At 40.2% G+C, this 18389-nt stretch overlaps 1 protein-coding gene across 2 annotated transcripts in view; it reads right to left on the bottom strand.

The window, feature by feature from the left end:
• CDH4 (cadherin 4) overlaps positions 1 to 18389 on the bottom strand; it is a 1225586-nt gene that overhangs the window by 34530 nt on the left and 1172667 nt on the right. For both annotated transcript variants that reach the window (XM_043984728.1, XM_043984729.1), the window contains exons 10-11: positions 7084 to 7337; positions 1832 to 1974 (exon numbers count right to left, since the gene is read on the bottom strand). In XM_043984728.1, coding sequence (XP_043840663.1) covers positions 1832 to 1974; positions 7084 to 7337 — 397 coding nt within the window. The remainder of the gene's footprint in view (positions 1 to 1831; positions 1975 to 7083; positions 7338 to 18389) is intronic.

Consider the following 18389-nt stretch of genomic DNA (forward strand, 5'->3'; position numbering starts at 1 on the left):
AGCTGCAGAGGGACCAGAGGGAAGGGCATCAGGCCCTTTGTCTTTGTAGTACAAATATCCGGGTAGCAACCTTTGACTTCCAGAGCACTTGGGGAACGGAGCAGTCACTGTGGCCTCCTAGGACCTAGGAGGGTTAACATTAGCCTGGGATTTTTCTTTCCCTTATGTACATCCTTCCAGGAAGCAACACCTGTGAGCTTGTTTCTTGCCCTTCTCTCTAGAGTTCCTACCTGTAGAACCTTCTTCCAGGAAGAACAGGATTAGAACAAAAGAACCATCAGTCATTGTGAGGCAGAAGGGACACGAGAGGCCATCTAGTCCAGTCTCTGCTAGAATATTTCCTGACAAGTGGTCAGGCAGCCTCAAGCGTCACCTCAAGTGACAGGAAACTCACTACCTCTTAAAGGGGCCCATTTTTATTTTGTGTTCTTCTTCACATGGAAATGGGAAAGTGTCTGCAACATCCACTAATTGCTCCTAGTTCTGCCTTGGGGTGATAGAAATACAAGGGGCCTACCGATTTCTCTTTTAGCTCCTTTACTTAGAAGGGGGATGACACAGAAGGCCAGAAAGGATGAGTGAATTGTCTAAAGTCACATGGTAATCAGTGGTAGTGCTTGGCTAAAACCCATTTTCTAAAATACTTTTCTTATAATCTCCTTGCTTTCTAGCATAGTATCTTACACCTGAGAATAGATGCTTCTTGAACAAATGGCTCCTTCTTCCTTCCCAGTCTTCTTTTACCTTACTCATTCTACATATACTCTGTGATCCAGTGACACTGGCCTCCTTGGTATTCCTTGCACAAGATACACCATTTCCTGACTGGGCATTTTCACCGATTATCTCCTGTGCCTGGGATTCTCTCCCTCCTCATATCCACTTCCTAGCTTCCCTTGGTTCTTTTAAGTCCCAGCTAAAATCCTTATTGTTGTTGTTGTTCATCCTTCATTATGGAAGAGAACCAATGATATCACAAGGATGATATCTTGATTTTCTAGTGAATTGGATTTCAGTGAGGCAGAGCCATGCAAAGTATTGTGCCTCACTCCTCTAGAGTCATCCAAGTCCAGTGGCAAGACAAAAGTCAAGGTGATTGGTGATGGCCTGGGATGTAGTGGGTGACCTTGGCCTTTCTAAATCCTACCCTCTCCAAGAAGTCTTCCCTGGTTCCTAGGATTCCTGCTAATTCTAGTGCTTGCTCCCTCCCTCCCTCTCTCTCTCTCTCTCTCTCTCTCTCTCTCTCTCTCTCTCTCTCTCTCTCTCTCAGATTATCACCAATTAATCCTGTATAGAGTTTGTATATAGTTATTTGCATGCTGTCTCCTCTATTAGATTGTGAGCTTCTTGAGGGCAGGGTCTGTCTTTGACCTTTCTTTGTACTCCCAGGTCTTAGCTCAGTGCCTGGCACATAATAGATGCTTACTAGATACCTAATGATGGAATAAATGAAAAAAAAAGGGCAGGTTGGACCCCAGGCTCCAATGCTTTGTTTCTTGTGACAATGGCCCTCTGTAAGCATCTCCCTTTTCCAGTTTTTCTACTTTCTTCCAAAGCTGTCAGAGGCATAGCACAGGCCCCATTGAGCAAACCTCCCAAATCAATCCTTTCTTTGCCTCGGCTTCCCTTTAATAACACATTCTGAATCCTGTGCACATTTAATTTACTCCACCAATTTCCTGTCCCACTTTCACATTTCTCCCCCTTTCTTTTGACCGTAAAACCTGGGAAAAGGATAAGTTATCCTGACAACTCTGTCAGGGCATCATTCCTGCTAATGCATCACATTAGGGTCTCACTGAAGCATGAACAATGCAGATCTGGGCCACACCATTGTCAGCCGCCAGGAACGTGGCCTCGTAGACATTATTCTTAATGTAGACAGACTCTCGATCAAGGACAGCCGCCGCGGTGATCTGACCATTCGTGGCATTAATGTTCAGCCAGTTTGCTGGATCAGACAGCTTGGAGTATCTATGGAGAAAAGGAATAAATATAGGCAAGGTTCTTTCTTGATGGGCCCTTGGTAGAATTCAAAATAAAGGATTTTTTTCTTCCTTTAAGTACTGCTGATCTTATTAGGAGGGAGATGGCAACAATGAGGATTGTCACCTGAAATAGCCAAGATCCAGAGCCAGCTCATAAGTGATATCAGCATGGGACAACGCTACTAGCATCCCAGGATGTTTGGTGGAGCTGTTTGGCATATCAGACTCTCCTGATTTTTCTCCCTGTAAATTTCTCTATAGGCCTCTTGGCAAATGACTATTCACTGGGAGAAGCCCAGCTTTTCTCTCTCTATTTATAATCATAAGATCATAAAATTTAGAGTTAGATGGGGCATCTCCTCCCAAGTCTTCGTTTTACAAATAAGGAAACTGAGACTTAGAGAAGGTTTGAGCAAAGCTGAATCTTGATTATTAACTCCCAACCCCCACCCCTATTGGCTTTGATTCAGTCCTCAGTCCTCCTTTAGTATTAAATTAATGTGTTTATCTGGGGTTGCGGGTATATTGTTTTGGAAAAGTTTCTGATCTGCTTCTCCTTGGGAAGTTTTGCTTTTGTCTCTTCAGATTGTAAAGTCTTTAAATACCATGACTATGTCTTTTGTATCCTCTCTTTACCATCAGATGTCCTAGTGGGTAATTATTCATTTTACAATCACCTTAGAATTCTTGTTAAATTCCACACTTTTTTGGGGGGAGGGCAGGGCAATGGGGGTTAAGTGACTTGCCCAGGGTCACACAGCTAGTAAGTGTCAAGTGTCTGAGGCTGGATTTTGAACTCAGGTACTCCTGACTCCAGGGCTGGTGCTCTATCCACTGCGCCACCTAGCTGCCCCCAAATTCCACACCTTTTCTTGCCCACCACCTCTTATGTACTCATTATTTCAGTCAAATAGATCAACCCACCATTCCCCAGACACAATACTCTATCATACACCTCTCTGCCTTTGTACAGTTTGTCTCTCATGCCTAGAGTACCATCTCTACCTCCTAGGATTCCTAGCTACTTTCAAGACTCAGCTTATGTACCATTTCTTGTGAGGAGTCTCTCTGGATCTCCTTAGGAGTTAGTGCTTCCTCCTTCCTCCTCCCTGTGTCCCTCACAGCAGAATGCAAGCTCCTTAAGACCAGAGATGTTTTTCATGTTCTCTGTCTCCACAGTGCCTCACTTAACAAATGCTTGTTGAGTTGAATTGGAAATTAATCAAATGTCCCAGATTTAGAATTTTAAAGTGACCTTAGAGATCAACGAGTCCAACCCCTTCATTTACAGATAAGGAGTTGAGGCACAGAGGTTAAATGACTTGCTCAGGGTTGTATAAACTAGTAAATGTTGGAGGGGAGATTTGAAACAAGGTTTAAAGCACCTTTAAAACAAGAATCAGGTTGTAAGGATTTACTATAGAACCATCTTTTCAGAAACACGCCTGTTTTGTAAAGTAAGGTCCCCATTTGCACCCTCAGGATTGGATCCAGTCCTTGTGGCTCTCGAATCTGCCTCTCCTTGCAGGCTTCTTTGACTAGTTCTCTCTCATCTTTTTGCTGTGTCAGCCACAGGGGGGAAAATCTCATTTTGCATTTCAGAAAGCTGTGCTGGGGAAAAGCTCAGCTGAACTTAATAGCCTCAGTCTGCTATGGTAAAGCACTGTTCTCTGCGATAAACCCCAGGTAAACAGCTTTATGCCTTTGTTTTCAAAATGTGCCACTTGATCCACTGGCAAAACAACAATTTTGCCATAAAATGTGTGGTCTGGGAACTTCAGCTGGAGCAGTTGAACAGCCCCTGGCTGGAGATTGTTAGGGGAGGCACTCTCAGATATGATGTCTAGACTCTACAAGCCTGGGGCTTCTCCATGCCTGCTGAGCCTCTGCAAATGGTCGCACTGGCCATCCTGTTGAGGTGACAATGCCATCCTTCTTTGGGTTTTGTTCTTTTAAGGGATCTTGAACAGGCCCCTTTGCTCAGGTAGAGTAAGGATAGTCTGAGAAGGTGGGAAAGGAAGAGGTAGTAGATTAAGGCATTTTGCAGGCTTTCAAATCTCCTGCCATAGCCCAAAGTTTTTCTGCACGCATCCCAAATCCCTTGACTCCGGACTTTCTCCACCAGACAAACAGGGAGATACACTTACTGCCCACTTGCTCAAATATGCCAAGATTCGGAGGATTTTATTCATAGGGTTATTCTCTCCATTTATGCAGATGAAAAATCCTTTGTTATTTAATAAGTAAATAGTCTTTGAAATTTGTGGCCAAAACCCACATCTCTCTTTAGTCAATCTGCTGATGAGCCTCACCATGGTTAGTTATGCTAGTCCTTAGACAAAGAGGAAGAATAGTCTAGTGCATGTATTGTTGGATTTAGAATCAGAAGGTTCCAAGTTCAAATCTTGCTTCAAACATTAGTGTGATTGTGGATAAGTTACTTGACCTTTTGGGGTTTCAGTTTCTTCATCTGTAAAATGAAGGCATTGGACTACATGACCTTGAGGATAAAGAGAGTTTGTTTGAGATGTTGAACAGTGGAGAAAATGGCTGTCATGTCAGGTGGTCTCGATTTTTCTTAGTAAAGCAGAAGACAAGGCCATCTGCCAAGATGACAGTAGAAGGGTAGTGAAAGTTTGAGGAGAAAAGAGAAGGTTTAGAATAGTTGTGAGGGAGGGAAGAAGTAAGGGAAGGAGGGAGAAAGGGAGAAAGAGAGGGAGGGACAGGAAGAGGGAGAGAGAGAGTATATGAATCAGAGATGAATAAGAATGATTTAGAGGATTGCTGTGGTGCAGCAGCAGCAGCAGCAGCAGTAAGGTCATAGTAGAACTTGGATAATATAAATTTGTAATGGACCTAACTGCATAATTATGTGACTTTCTCTCTCAGTGTTCTGTAACACATACATAAGAACAACAAAGGTAGATGGTAGCACATAACCCAGGGCTTGGATTTGGCAAGACATATGTGGCAACAGGACCAAGGGGACAAGGGATTCCCAGGGAAGGGAACAGCATATGATTGAACTGGTTAACCACAGGGTTAAAACTAAAAAAGGGAGGAAAATGAAGTCAGAGTAGGCATGATAGGCTGGCATAGCAGGGAGGGGTGGAGTTATGAGGCCAAAATAAAGTAAGAGAGAAGAGAGGTAGATATAGAAGGATATGAAGTTAAGATCAGAGAAAGGAATTTAGGAGTTCAGTATCAGAAATAGAATAGTCACAGGTGATAGTGGGATCAAGGATAGAATTCTTCCTGTGGATGCTTATGGTAGAGGGAAAATGTAGGTAATAGGAATTTGGAAGGGTGAAGACCTAAGAGTGAAGGTGCTTGAGGGGCTTCAATCTGTACACTGAAGTTTCTAAGTATAAGGGAGAAGTTAGAGAAGAGGACTTGAGCTAAGTACAGAAGACTTTGAGAAAGGAGGGAAATGGGAAGCCCAATAAGTCAGTCCAGCTCAGTTTCAGGGGGACTTTGAGCTGGGCCCAAAATGAAATAGGACATAAGGCCAAATACCATTTGAGAAATTGTGGAGTATCATCAATGATCTTCATGTTCATGCTCCGGCAAAAGCAACACTGATACTAATGCTCTATGGCTTTGATTAATGGAAAAACATGATCTAAGAAGACCCAAAGGACAAGAGAAGTCTTTATAGTGGGTGTATGGAGGCTGCAGCAGATTATCAGCAGTAACTCGAGCATATGAAATGTAAAAGATATTCTTGAGGATGTGCATGACAAGAAAAGGAAGTAGGCTGGTCATATAGCAAGAATGAGAGATAACAGATGGATAATTTGAGTTCTATACTGGTACTGACAAATATTTTTGTTTGTTTGTTTGTTTTAGTGAGGCAAATGGGGTTAAGTGACTTGCCCAGGGTCACACAGCTAGTAAGTGTTAAGTGTCTGAGGCCGGATTTGAACTCAGGTACTCCTGACTCCAGGGTCGGTGCTCTATCCACTGCGCCATCTAGCTGCCCCTGGTACTGACAAATATTAAAGAACTAGGAGAAGACTTATAGCATGTTGGCTAAATAGGATAGTCATGGAAGATTTTAGAAGGACATACACAAGAATAGTAAAGAATGTAAAGGCAAGGATGGATTGCTATCTGAAAATGCCCAAGTTGATGAGATTACAGATCCATAGAAGTATCTAACTAAGCAACTGGGAAGGCTTTTCAAACTCAATGAGGAACTTTGAAGATGACAGCAGTTGAAATTGATACCAGCATCTCCAGATAAGAAGAGAGGAAGCTCAGATGTGAACCTTCCTCCCAGTCAGTGAATGAAAATGTTGATAGTTTTCTATTTTGTCACTTTTGCCCACTCTATAAGCCAGGGATGGCTGAAGAATCCATCCATCACTGGAAGCCCTAGTCTAACCATGATGTTTCAGTCCTTTTAAGCCCTATGATTCTGTAAGATTTAACAGTCCTCAAATCAAAGCAAGGTTGCAGTTCATCTTTGGTACAAGAAGAGAATAATTTCCCTCACTTACCATATAATATTAGCATTGGAATGGACATTAGTGGTCATCTAATCCAACCTCCTAAGGAAGCTAAGGTCCCAAAGTGATGTGTTCTGGTCTATATAGTGTCATAACTGAGAGTAGAACACATTGAACTATTTTAAGTTTGGCTCTTTTCTTTCTGGCTCTGAATTGTATGTCTTTACACAGCTGGAAATGGAAGTAAAGACAGATTGGGTGTAAACTCCAAGGGCATCTCCTCTAAGTCAGCAGATCAGTCCCTGAGAATCCAGAAGGATGATTGCCCAGGGTTCCAAGGCTGGGCTGCTCTCTCCAACTGAGAAACAACCAGTAGCCTTTCACTTAAAGCACTTTTTAAAAACCTGGGGCAGTATGAGTCTTGTGAATGCAGAACTCTGTGGTAGCCACTTGGGACCTTTTCTAGGGTGTTTCAACAGAGGAAAAAGAAACCATGGAAGCAAGTTTGGTTTTGAGTGAGTGAGACTCCTGTAAGCTCTGGGTCTAGGCAGCCTTTCCCAAAGTATTCTTCAGTAACTAGCTCATCTGGGTAAAACTGAACTATCACCTTAGGATCAAAGGTTTTCTTTCCTCCAGGGACCCACCTTACTGCCTGCTGCATGAACCTGTCAGGATCCACAGCAGAAAATGTGGTCAGCACTGTACCCATGGGAACACCCTCCTCTAGGCGGATCAGCTTTTTGTTGGAAGGAAAGTATGGGGCCTCATTCACATCCATGACTGAGATGGTGACTCCTGCTGTGGACTGGAAGGACATCTGGATCCCACTGGCCAAAGGTGCTTGATTGGATACCATCACAGTCAGCATGAAAGCTCTGTTCATTTCATAGTCAACAGCCTAGAACAAGGGAAACAAGAACGCCGAGTATTAATAGAAGGCCATAGGAAGGCAGTATTATTCTTGAGGTGTAGTAACTGTGATTACTCCCCAGGGCCCACACTGAGGACTGGTATGGAACTGCAAGGATGCACTATAAGTTGGAGGGAGGAAGGAAAAAGGAGGTGGTATCACCCACTCATTAAAACCCTTGTCCAAAAGTGGACTAGGTTGCCTTAGAAGGCATTATTTTCACATTTTTGTCTTCTTATATCCATGAAAACCTTGCTCCCCTAGAATACATTGTATCCCTAGGTCTCTAATTCTGAATTTGCTTTGTTTCATCTCTCTCTCTCTCAACCATGATACACTGGGTCAGGAGGTGGAATAGGTATTTTTTCTTGCCCTTCGCTGCTACTTCTAGACCTTGCTTTTACCATTACTGAGTAATCTCTCCTATTTACAACTTTCTCCTTTCTGTTATCCCAAATCCATATCCTGGTAGTTTTCTACTGGACCCCAGCTCATTCTTTCTCCTCAAGGAGCTGAATAGTACTTGGTTTATAGTAAAAAAAGCTGATACATAGGGAGAACCAACCTTTGATTTCACTGTTGAACAACGTTCTAAGTCAGGATCCAGAATTCTATAATTCCTATGCTTGACTGCACTCCTGAACTATATATGCTCTTCTACCTTTCCCTTTGCCCAAGTCCTTCTAAATATCTTCTTTATCATGACTGCTACCTCTAGGTATTTCACTTTCCCCTGCTTTCCTAGTTTGTCATACTTGTTCTGGCTTCATTTCCCTTTCTTTGCAATCTTGATCCTATGGCACAGTGGATAGAGCACTGGCCCTGAATTTGGGAGGACCTGAATTCAAATCTCACCTCAGACACTTACTAGCTGTGTGACCCTGGGCAAGTCACTTAACCCCAATTGCCTTAAACATATGAGGCCACCTATAAATTGATACAGGGCTAGTATGGGAGGTGGCCCTTGACCTAAGCTTTAAAGAGTCTAGGGATTCTCTGAAACAGAAGTAAAAAGTGAGTGCATTCCAGGTAGAGGGGACAAGACATGCAGATGAGAGACAGAATGCCATGTTCAAAAAACATAAAATAGGCAGTTTGGATGGAATATAAAATGTATGAAATGGAATGATTTGCAACAGTAGGCCGGAACCCAAACGTGAAAGGTTTTAAATGTCAGAGAGTTTGTAAATTATCTTAGAGACAAGTGGGAATCACTGTTGTTTCCCAAGCAAAGAAATGGCATCCTCAGACCATGTCACAATAACATGGTATACTGGATAAAGTGCCAGTCTTGGAGTTAGGAAGACCAGGTTCAAGCACTTCCTCTGACACATTTCCTATGTGACCGTGGGTAGGCAAGACATTTAACTTCTCTTAGTCTCAGTTTCCTCATCTGTAAAATGGGGTTAAGAATGTAGTTAATACTTGCCTCATAGGATTATTGTAAGGAGTAAATGAGCTAACATATAGAAAGTTCTATGGAAGCTTTAAAGCACTATGTAAATGTCAGTTGTTATCTTAAGAGCTCAGCCATCAATGTCAAATACTGCAGAAGGTCAGGAAGGCTGAAAATTGAGAAAAGACTATCAGATTTTGCAACTAAGAGATCATTGGTAACCTTGACTAGAACATTTGGAACTGATTGGTAAAATTAGAAACCAGATTGCAAAGGCTTGAGAAGTGAGTAGGCAGAGAGGAAGTAGACAAGCCAGATGGCTTTTTCTAAGAAGTTGGCTGTGAAAGGCAAAAGAGAGATAAGACAATAGCTTGAGGGAATCATGGCATCATGTTAAGGTTTTTAAAGGATGGGAGAGACTTCTGTGTATATGTAAGTAGCAAGGAGTGAATAGGTAGGAAGAGACTGAAGATTTGAAAGGGAGGGAATTATTGAATAGGGATAAATCTGGCAAGAGATTGGAGGGGATCATCAATGGAATGCTGGCTGTAATAAATATAGGGTCAATTTCAGTTTTATTTATGTAACTCCAGTGCCTAGAACAGTTCTTGGCATGTGTAGGAAATGAAATCCTTATTCAATTAATGATTAAATGAATACTACTCTCTCCTACTTTAATGACACTGCTCTTCTCTTGGTTTTCCTAGCTGGCTAACCACTCCTCCAGTATCCTTTGCAGGATCATTATTCATGTTGCACCACTTAAACTTGGGTGTCCCCAAAGGTCTTGTGCTGGTTTCTCTTTCTGTAAAATATCCCTTTCAGTGATGTCATTAGTTCCCATCCAACACTTTGCAGAGTGCCTGGCACATAGTAGTCACTTAAAAGCTTGTTGACTTAAATTATTAGCTTTGTTTAGATGATTCCCGGAATTTAATATTCAATCTTATTTAATCTTTTAAACTCTAGCCCCATGTCACCAATCTCAAACTCAACATATCCCAAATGGAGTTTATTATCTTCTCCCCATCCTTCAGACCTTTTCCTCCAGAGTTGTCTGTTTTTATTGAGGGCACCATTATCCTTTTAGTCACTCAGGTTTGCAACTCATAGTTATCTTTAACTCTTCCCTTTCCTTTAACACCCATTGTCAATTAGTTATTAAATCTTGTTGATTTTTGCCTCCACAATATTTCTTGCATCTATATTCTCTCCACTCACATGGTCATTACCCAAGTTTAGGCCCTTATCACTTCTTGTGTGACCTGGCCTTCCAGCCATCTAAGTGGATTCCTTTTTTCTTGTCTCTCTCATTTGACCCCTTCACAGCTGCCAAAATAATCCTACTGAATCACAAGACTCATCATGTCACACCCTGGCTCAAGAATTTTCAGTGACTAAAAGTTAAAATTTAGATTCTTTAGCTTGATATTGAAAGCCCTTTCCAATCTGGCCTGAGCTACCCTTCCATGATTATGTTGTAATATTCCATTTCAGTTATTCTACATTCCAACTATCTTGGTCAACTAGCTACTCCTCAGACATGGAGTTCCTTTTCTTGCTTCTCTTCCCTCATGACTGTAGTATGCTCCTTTGACATTCCACCTCTTATAATCACTAGCTTCCTTCAAGGTTCCATTCATTTGCCATCTTCTGTGGCCTTTTTACTGATCTTCCTAGTTGTTAATGCTCTCTCTCCCTCCTGAAATTATAATATATAAACATACCTGTGTATATTTCATATTTTCCACAATAGAATGTAAGTTCCTTGAAAGTAAGCACCATTTTTTTTTGTCTTTGCATCCCTCTCACATACCACAGTGTCTTGGTATGTATTGTAGATATGATCTAAATAAATGTTCATTTGATGGTATTTGATTGGTTGGCAGTCATGGGCTACCCATTTACTGTCTAGCTTTTGGTGGAGGATGTATCATTATTAGCTGTGGACCATCTAAGATGGGGATCCTGTTTAAGAGAGGATTTGATTAGATGACCTCTAAAGGTACTGTCCAACTCTAGGATTTGGTGCTTCTTTGAATCGTTCCCATTGTCCATCAAATCTTGTCAACTTCAGTGTGAGGGGGCTATTTCCCAACTTTTCCCTCTGATCCAGGGTCTAACCCATTCGATGGGCCTTTAGCCCTCCTTGCACAGACTCTTGAAGGCATGGAGGAAGAGGTACAATTTCCAGAGTAGTCTACACAATGGAAAGCAACTGATTTTTCCAGAAGGCCTTGAGGGAAATAATGACATGTAGACTAGATGTCCATTTAGAGTACCACAGAGTAAAAATCAATCACAAAACCTCCTTTGTCTATTATGATTTATCATTTATAAGGCCTTTTTAAAAGCAATAATTATCATACTTTATCCTCAAAATAATCTTGGGAGAAATGAGTATAAGGTAAGTCACTTCTCTTTTTTGAACCTCTGTTTCTTCATCTATAAAATGGATCTAATAATACTTGAACTCCCTAACTTACAGGATTGTGAGGAAAATGCCTTGCAAACCTTTAAGCACCATAGAAAAAGGAGTAATTGTTATTATCATTACCATCATCATCATCATCAATCATGTTTACAAGAATAATTACTTGCAGTGCCTGCTACAGCATAAAAGAAGGCTTTGGGAATTAGCAAATTAGTAAATGTTCATTTGATTGGATTTAATTGGTTCACAGTCATGGGCTACCCATTCACTGTCTGGCTTCTGGTGGAGGATATATCATTATTAAAAGAGCAAAAACCTAAAGGACTTAATTTGGTCTTCATTTCCTAGAAAGGAGATATAATTGTTGACTCAGGTTTGTTGGGATAACATCCCAAGAATAGCCAGTTGACTCTGTTAAGTATAGGTAAGAAGGGCACTTCATAAGATTATTAGTATTTATAGCTCTCTAGGCAATTGGGTTCAGTCTCTCTTTAACATGTTTGTTCTATGTCTGTCACTTCATATTCTGACTCCAACTAGAACTACCTCAACTCTTTTCTATTTGCCAAATTATGCCTCTTTTTCTCACCTTCACAAATCTGTTCTGGACTTGCTTCTTTTATGAAGGACTAAAACTCAATCAGTTCTAGTCACTCCAATATTGCTATAGCTTCACAGGGCATTCCATAGTCCTCATGTCCTAAAAATGCTTGGTGCTTATGTGTATATCTCTCTAAAGCTGTGGTTATATTCAGAGCTTGGCTAAAGAGCAACGATAGTTAACATCCAGAGTAGAGAAGAATAGCAGGCAAATTAATTGTGGTTATGTGTTCACTTCCATTCTCAAAGCTAGCCTAGTGAATTAGGGGTTTATCAAAGGCATTAGCATATAAAATTAGATAAGTTAGACCAGAGGTACTATATTTAAAAAAAAGTAAAAACACAGATTGATACAAAAACAAGTGGTGGGCCAATTTGGCCCCTGGGCCATAGTTTGTCAACCTGCAAGTTTGGCTATCAAATATCAGATTTAAGAGTTGTAAAACACAAGCATACAACTTTCAGTTACTAATAGCCTATCATTAAAGCACAACCTCTTACTTTATAAATAATCAGTTTTGGAAATAGAACTATAAAAAGAAAGAAAATTAGCTTTAAAACTTATTCCTTGTTGTAGACAGTAGGAGACATTCAGTTACTATTTTTTTCCTTTCAGGAGTCTTTGGAAAGTTTCATGACTCTCTATATACATACATACGTATATATATATATATATATATATTTTTTTTTACACACACATACGCACATATACATATATACATACATACACATTCATTCAGAGAATTTATGCATTTTACATCATACAATTGTCACATTTATGAATAAGTGGTCATGTCTTATCAGAAGCCCACTGTGACATATGTGCACTTATTTGCAGAAATATAATGGAAAGGTCAGCTTCCCCAGTTATGGGCAGCAAGGTGGCACAGTAGATAGAGTGCCAGTCAAGGGTCAGGAAGACCTGAGTTCACATTCATCCTCAGATGTGTACTAGCTGTGTGACCTGGTCAAGTCACCTAACCCTGTCTGCCTCAGTTTCCTCATCTGTAAAATAAGCCAGAAAAGGAAATGGCAAATCACTACAGTATCTTTGCCAAGAAAACCCCAAATGGGGCCACAAAGAGTCTGACACGATTGACTTGACTGAACAACAACAAAATGGAAAGGTCACATAAGTACAGGCATACACCATCTAACATTGCCTTGACAAATGTTTTGTAACAATGCAGTTAATTTATCATGATGAAACTATCCAGTGGTATCATGAAAGGCTACTGTAACACTACTCATACATTTACAACATTATCCTTATCTTTCACTTATAATATTGTTTTCATGGAACTGAGTGGTCCAATGATGTTAACTTAGCCAAAGTAGAGCTTCTGAAAACCAGCCAATGTTAGGTAAGATATGCCTGTAATATGGTAATATTTCTGAATCTCCAAGATCCTTAACGATAATCTTTTCTTGTTATTTTTTCCCAGGAAATAGGTAATGTCAGATCTGGAGATCATTCAGTCAGAGATTCTTGCTTATCACACACTCTCTGAAGAATATATTAAGCATTTCCTCCATTGAATGTGTGGCATCAGCAATTGCTCCATCTTCCTGAATCCACATGTCATAGCAATCACTTAATCAACATTGTGCTAGATACTGGGTATATGAAGAAAAAAATGGAAACATTCTTTACCCTCAAAAGGCTTATATTCTATTAGAGGATAGAAAATGAACATACATAAGATGTATGAGAGATCTAGAATGAATACACAGTATTGTGTGTGTGTGTGTGTGTGTGTATGTGTGTGTGTATAGCAGATAGTAGCAGATATGGGGATCAGAAAAGTTTTCATGTAAAAGGTAGTCCTTGAGTTGAGTTTTAAAGAAAATTAGGAACTACAAAAGAAGGAAGTGAAGATAGATTCTATTGTGGGGGACAGCCATTACAAAGGCATGAAGATATTCCTTAACTGTTGGTGTTCCTGAAGAATCATCTCTCTATAATCTCAGTGACCTCATCAGTTCCCATTGGTCTAATTATCATCTCTTGTTGGAAGATTACCAGATCTATATATCCATCCAATCTCTCCTATGGGCTCCAGTTTGCTTGTAGTAAGATGCCATGCATTTTAGCTATTGGCATATGCCACTTAAATGAAACCAAATTTAAGAAACATGTAAAGACTAAAATTTCAGGATGCTTTCAAATAAGCATGCTATTTATGTCTGAACTCTACTTGAACTGTTAAAAGATTTTGGAGTAAAATATGCCTTCATGATGCACACGGAGCTCTGCTATGTGAATGAGAAATTTACAATTATAGTTCCCAGTACAGATTGGTTCAAACCATTTGTGAGTATGCAGAATCACCAAACTCACTTCTCAGCTGCACAAACATGAAACTCCAAAAAAGTGTGGAAAGCATGGTGAAACACATAGGGTTACCTTGCTCTTAAAGGCTTTTGCACTTTGACCTGATCCCCCAGATTTCTCTCCATCTTTCTCTCCCCGGAGGAAAGGATGAGTGTGTGTGCTGGCCATCAGTGCCAATTGATCATTGCTGTAACAGGCATATAGCAAATGGGGCTTTTCACTAGGGGCTGATGGAGCAGGTGCGGGGCTATTTCTAGAGGGAAGAAATACTCTCAACAGTAACTTCCATCCTTGTACCTCATTGTCATGGTTCTTTATTGACCCAGGTCATTATATGATGTAACCTCCCCCATGCAGAGTTGTGCTGGGAAAGAGGCTATTCAATACACCTGAGGCCATATTGTCTTTTTTTGCTACTACCCTCTTTCCTCCACCCCATTTACTGTTTTTGCCTCTGGGGAAAATATTCTTCTGGTAATAGCTCTGCACCTGACTGAAAGCACTGGTTAGCATGCCTTCCTCTCTCTCCCCTCCCCAAATGCCTATGGCCTCTCAGTAGGTTTAACTCCAATGTATCACAGTTTCCAAGCCTTTCTATACCTTTCCCTTTCTATTCTAAGGGCAGAGGCTAGCCATACATCACCCAGGGCTGAATTATGCAGGAATACACCTCAATCTGGGAAGGACAGTTCACTATAACTTATTAATTTAGAAGTCTATCAATTCCCTTGAAGACAGCTTCTAACATGAGGGTTATTGATTGATTTCAGGGCCAGCATGTTCTGAAAAGAGGGAAGGAGGAGGGCAAGAAGGGAGAGCAAGGGCAGAATTCAAATTAGAAATGCTTTGGGCCCAAAGTGGAAAACCTGCACTGAAAAAAGAAAGCATTTGGAAATGGCAAAAATCTGCGAAAGGGACTGGCTTTAAATACTTGTGCAAATGTTCCCAGTGTAAAACAAATGATTTCCCCACAATTAAGTTGAACACATAGCTAATAAATAAAAAGAACGCAGATTTATATTCAACATTCTTTCTCCTTCTCCAGAAGGCACCTTTACCTCACTGATGCTCCAGGCACTGACTCATGGAATTGGCGTTGCTTTCAATAATAGACACATGATAAAGGTGCCTCTATATAAATATCTCACTGACTCCTGGAACAGTTGACTAATGGACTTCAGGAACTGAACTATCCTTTCAGTATTCATCCTTCTATCTTGTACAACATTTTCCAATCTGCTAAATATGTCAAACTCTCATAAACATCTAATAAGAAATTATATTTATGTGCATCCTGCCCACTGGACTTCTGATTATGATTCAGCCAAGTAGGGGCTTAAGAAAATCCATTGAGCAGCAGATCTATTCTCTTGCTAGAGGAAGGTGGATATGGCTATTTAAATTGTTAGGGGAGTACCAGACCTGGGCAGAGAAAATGAAGGAAGGAAAACACTGGAAGATGGGGCCCAGAGAGAGCTGTTTTCAGATACATATTATAGAAGCAGCAAAAGAGGAAAGAGGATGAAGCTATTTCTAGATCCACCTAAACAGCCATTCTGTTTCCCATTTCCTTAGAGTGTTGAATCTGCAACTCTGAATTGAAGGAGATTAGGCTAATAGTCACAATAACAAAATCTTGTACTAGTTAGCCAATAAACATATATTAAGTACCTACTATGTACCTGTGCTAAGTACTGGGAATACAAAGGAAGGCAAATGACAGTTTCTTTCTTTCTTTCTTTCTTTCTTTCTTTCTTTCTTTCTTTCTTTCTTTCTTTCTTTCTTTCTTTCTTTCTTTCTTTCTTTCTGGAATATTAAAGGACATTTTTACTTTTCCTCTGATCAGAAGTCTGTATGATACCCTATTACTACTTCTTCTAAAAATGCGAAACATTTTTATTTAAAGTTTTTTTTTGGGGGGGCAGGGCAATTGGGGTTAAGTGACTTGCCTAGGGTCACACAGCTAGTAAGTGTCAAGTGTCTGAGGCTGGATTTGAACTCAGGTCCTCCTGAATCCAGGGCCAGTACTTTATCCACTGCACTACCTAGCTGCCCCTATTTAAAGTTTTGAGTTCCAAATTCTTTCCCTTCTCCACCCCTCCATCACCATTCTGAGGTTGTAAGCAATAAGATATAGGTTATACATGTGCAATTATGTAAAACATTACCATACTAGTCATTTTGTCTAACTAAACTTGAATAAAAAGGAAAAAATGAAAGAAAGTGAAAAATAGGCTGCTTCAGTCTGTGTTCAGTCAATATCAGTTCTTTCTCTGGAGGTGGATAGTATGCTTCATCATTAGTCCTTTGGGACTGTCTTGTATCATCGTATTGCTGAGCATAGTTAAGTCATTCACAGTTCTTCATCAAACAATATTGCTGAAAATGACAGTTTCTGCTCTCAAAGAACTCATGGTCTAATGGGGAAGACAACATGCAAACAATGACATATTAACAAGCTATATACAAGATAAATAATAATCAACAAAAGGGAAGGCACTAGGATTAAGAAAGATCAGGAAAAGCTTCCAGTAGAAGGTAGGTTTTTGACTTGAGGGAACTTGAAGGAAGCCAGGAGGTAGAGATGAAGCTGGAGAGTATCTCAGGTATGGGGGAAGCAGGGTGGGGGTGGGGTGGGGAGGGTGGGATGACAGCCAGAGAAAACGCAAAAATGCCTGGAGTTGGGAGATGGAGTGTTTGTTTGAGGAAAGCAAGGCCAATTTCACTGGGATTGCAGAATATGGGGCCATGGGGAGGGTATAAGGATTCTCAGCCAGGGCAGGACACCTCACAAAGTCAATTATAATTATAGACTATTAGGGACTATTATAGACTTTAGAGATCATAGAGTCAAAACTCCCTCATTTTGTAGATGGAAAAACTGAGGCTAGATAAGGAAAATGATAGGAGGTTAGTGGCAGGGCCTGGAGCAGAACTCAGATGTCCAGAATCTTATCTCAATGATCTAACTTATGCCATAGCATCTCTTTACTTTACCTTGAAATTTCAGCTTTTAGGATAGATATTACAGATCCAGGATGGAGAGACAGATATATAAAAGAAAGTGTGGGGAACCATGAGATCTAATTTCAATTTCTGGGCATTATTACACAAGCCCTTTAGAAAATAATATAATCATAAGTTTTCAGCTGGAAGGGATATTTGAGGTCATCTAGTCCACTCATATTCACTTTACAAATGAAGAAACTGAGGCCTATGGAGGTGTGGGTTAAAGGGACTTGTCTAATGTCAATAAATAGAATGCATCCAATGCAGGATTTGAACCTCTTTACAGCATGTCACATTAATCTCTTTTGTGCCTCATTTTCCATACCTATAAAGGAAGGATAATGATATTTATTTTTAATCTACCTTAGGGATGTTTTTTGAGAGACCATCACAAAAGACTTTCATAGATAGGTGGACAAAATTATAGAGGGCAAGTTATGGCTACAAGGAAAGAGATTATAAGGTGTTGTAGAAAGTAGAAGGCTAAAAATGCATGGTCTTGGGCAGAGATTCTCTGGGATAATGGAAATACTAGATCACAAAAATATTGCCAAAGAAAACCCAGATAAGAATGAGTTGGAGTGGTGAAAAAATAAAATGATCTAGAGCACAGGTTTCCAAATGGGGATAGGCTCCCAAAGGGTGTCTGTTCATAAGATTGTGAACTCCTTGAGAGGAAGGACTGTCTTTTGCCTGTGTTTGTATCCACAGTACTTAGCATAGTGCTTGGCATATAGTAGGCACTTATTAAATACTAGTTGACTGACAGATCAACCAGTGGAAAGTGGGATGATTTCAAAATGATCTTCCTAAAATAAGTCTGATCATATCATTGCCCAGTAGTTTCCTATTGGTGCTAAGATTAAATATTATTTCACCTTTATCTAAAACTTTATTTCCCTTTTTGTATGTTTCTTTCTTTCTTTTTTGGTGAGACAATGAGGGTTAAGTGACTTGCCCATGGTCACACAGCTATTAAGTGTCAAGTGTCTGAGGCCATATTTGAGCTCAGGTCCTCTTGAATCCAGGGCTGGTGCTTTATTCACTGCACTACCAGCTGCCCCCTGTATGTTTCTTAACGTACATGTTTAAAAATAAATATACACACATGGGGTATGTGTCAAAATTTTTTTTAATTGAAAGGGATGTCTGATCAGGAAAGTTGAGCAATAATTGAAATAGGTAACAAGATCAACAGCTGGAAAACACCTTAGAGATTATTACCTAGTCTAACTTATTTTACAAATAAGGAAACTGAGGCCCGGA

The sequence above is a fragment of the Dromiciops gliroides genome, chromosome 2 (assembly GCF_019393635.1).
Source record: "Dromiciops gliroides isolate mDroGli1 chromosome 2, mDroGli1.pri, whole genome shotgun sequence".
Classification (NCBI taxonomy): domain Eukaryota; kingdom Metazoa; phylum Chordata; class Mammalia; order Microbiotheria; family Microbiotheriidae; genus Dromiciops; species Dromiciops gliroides.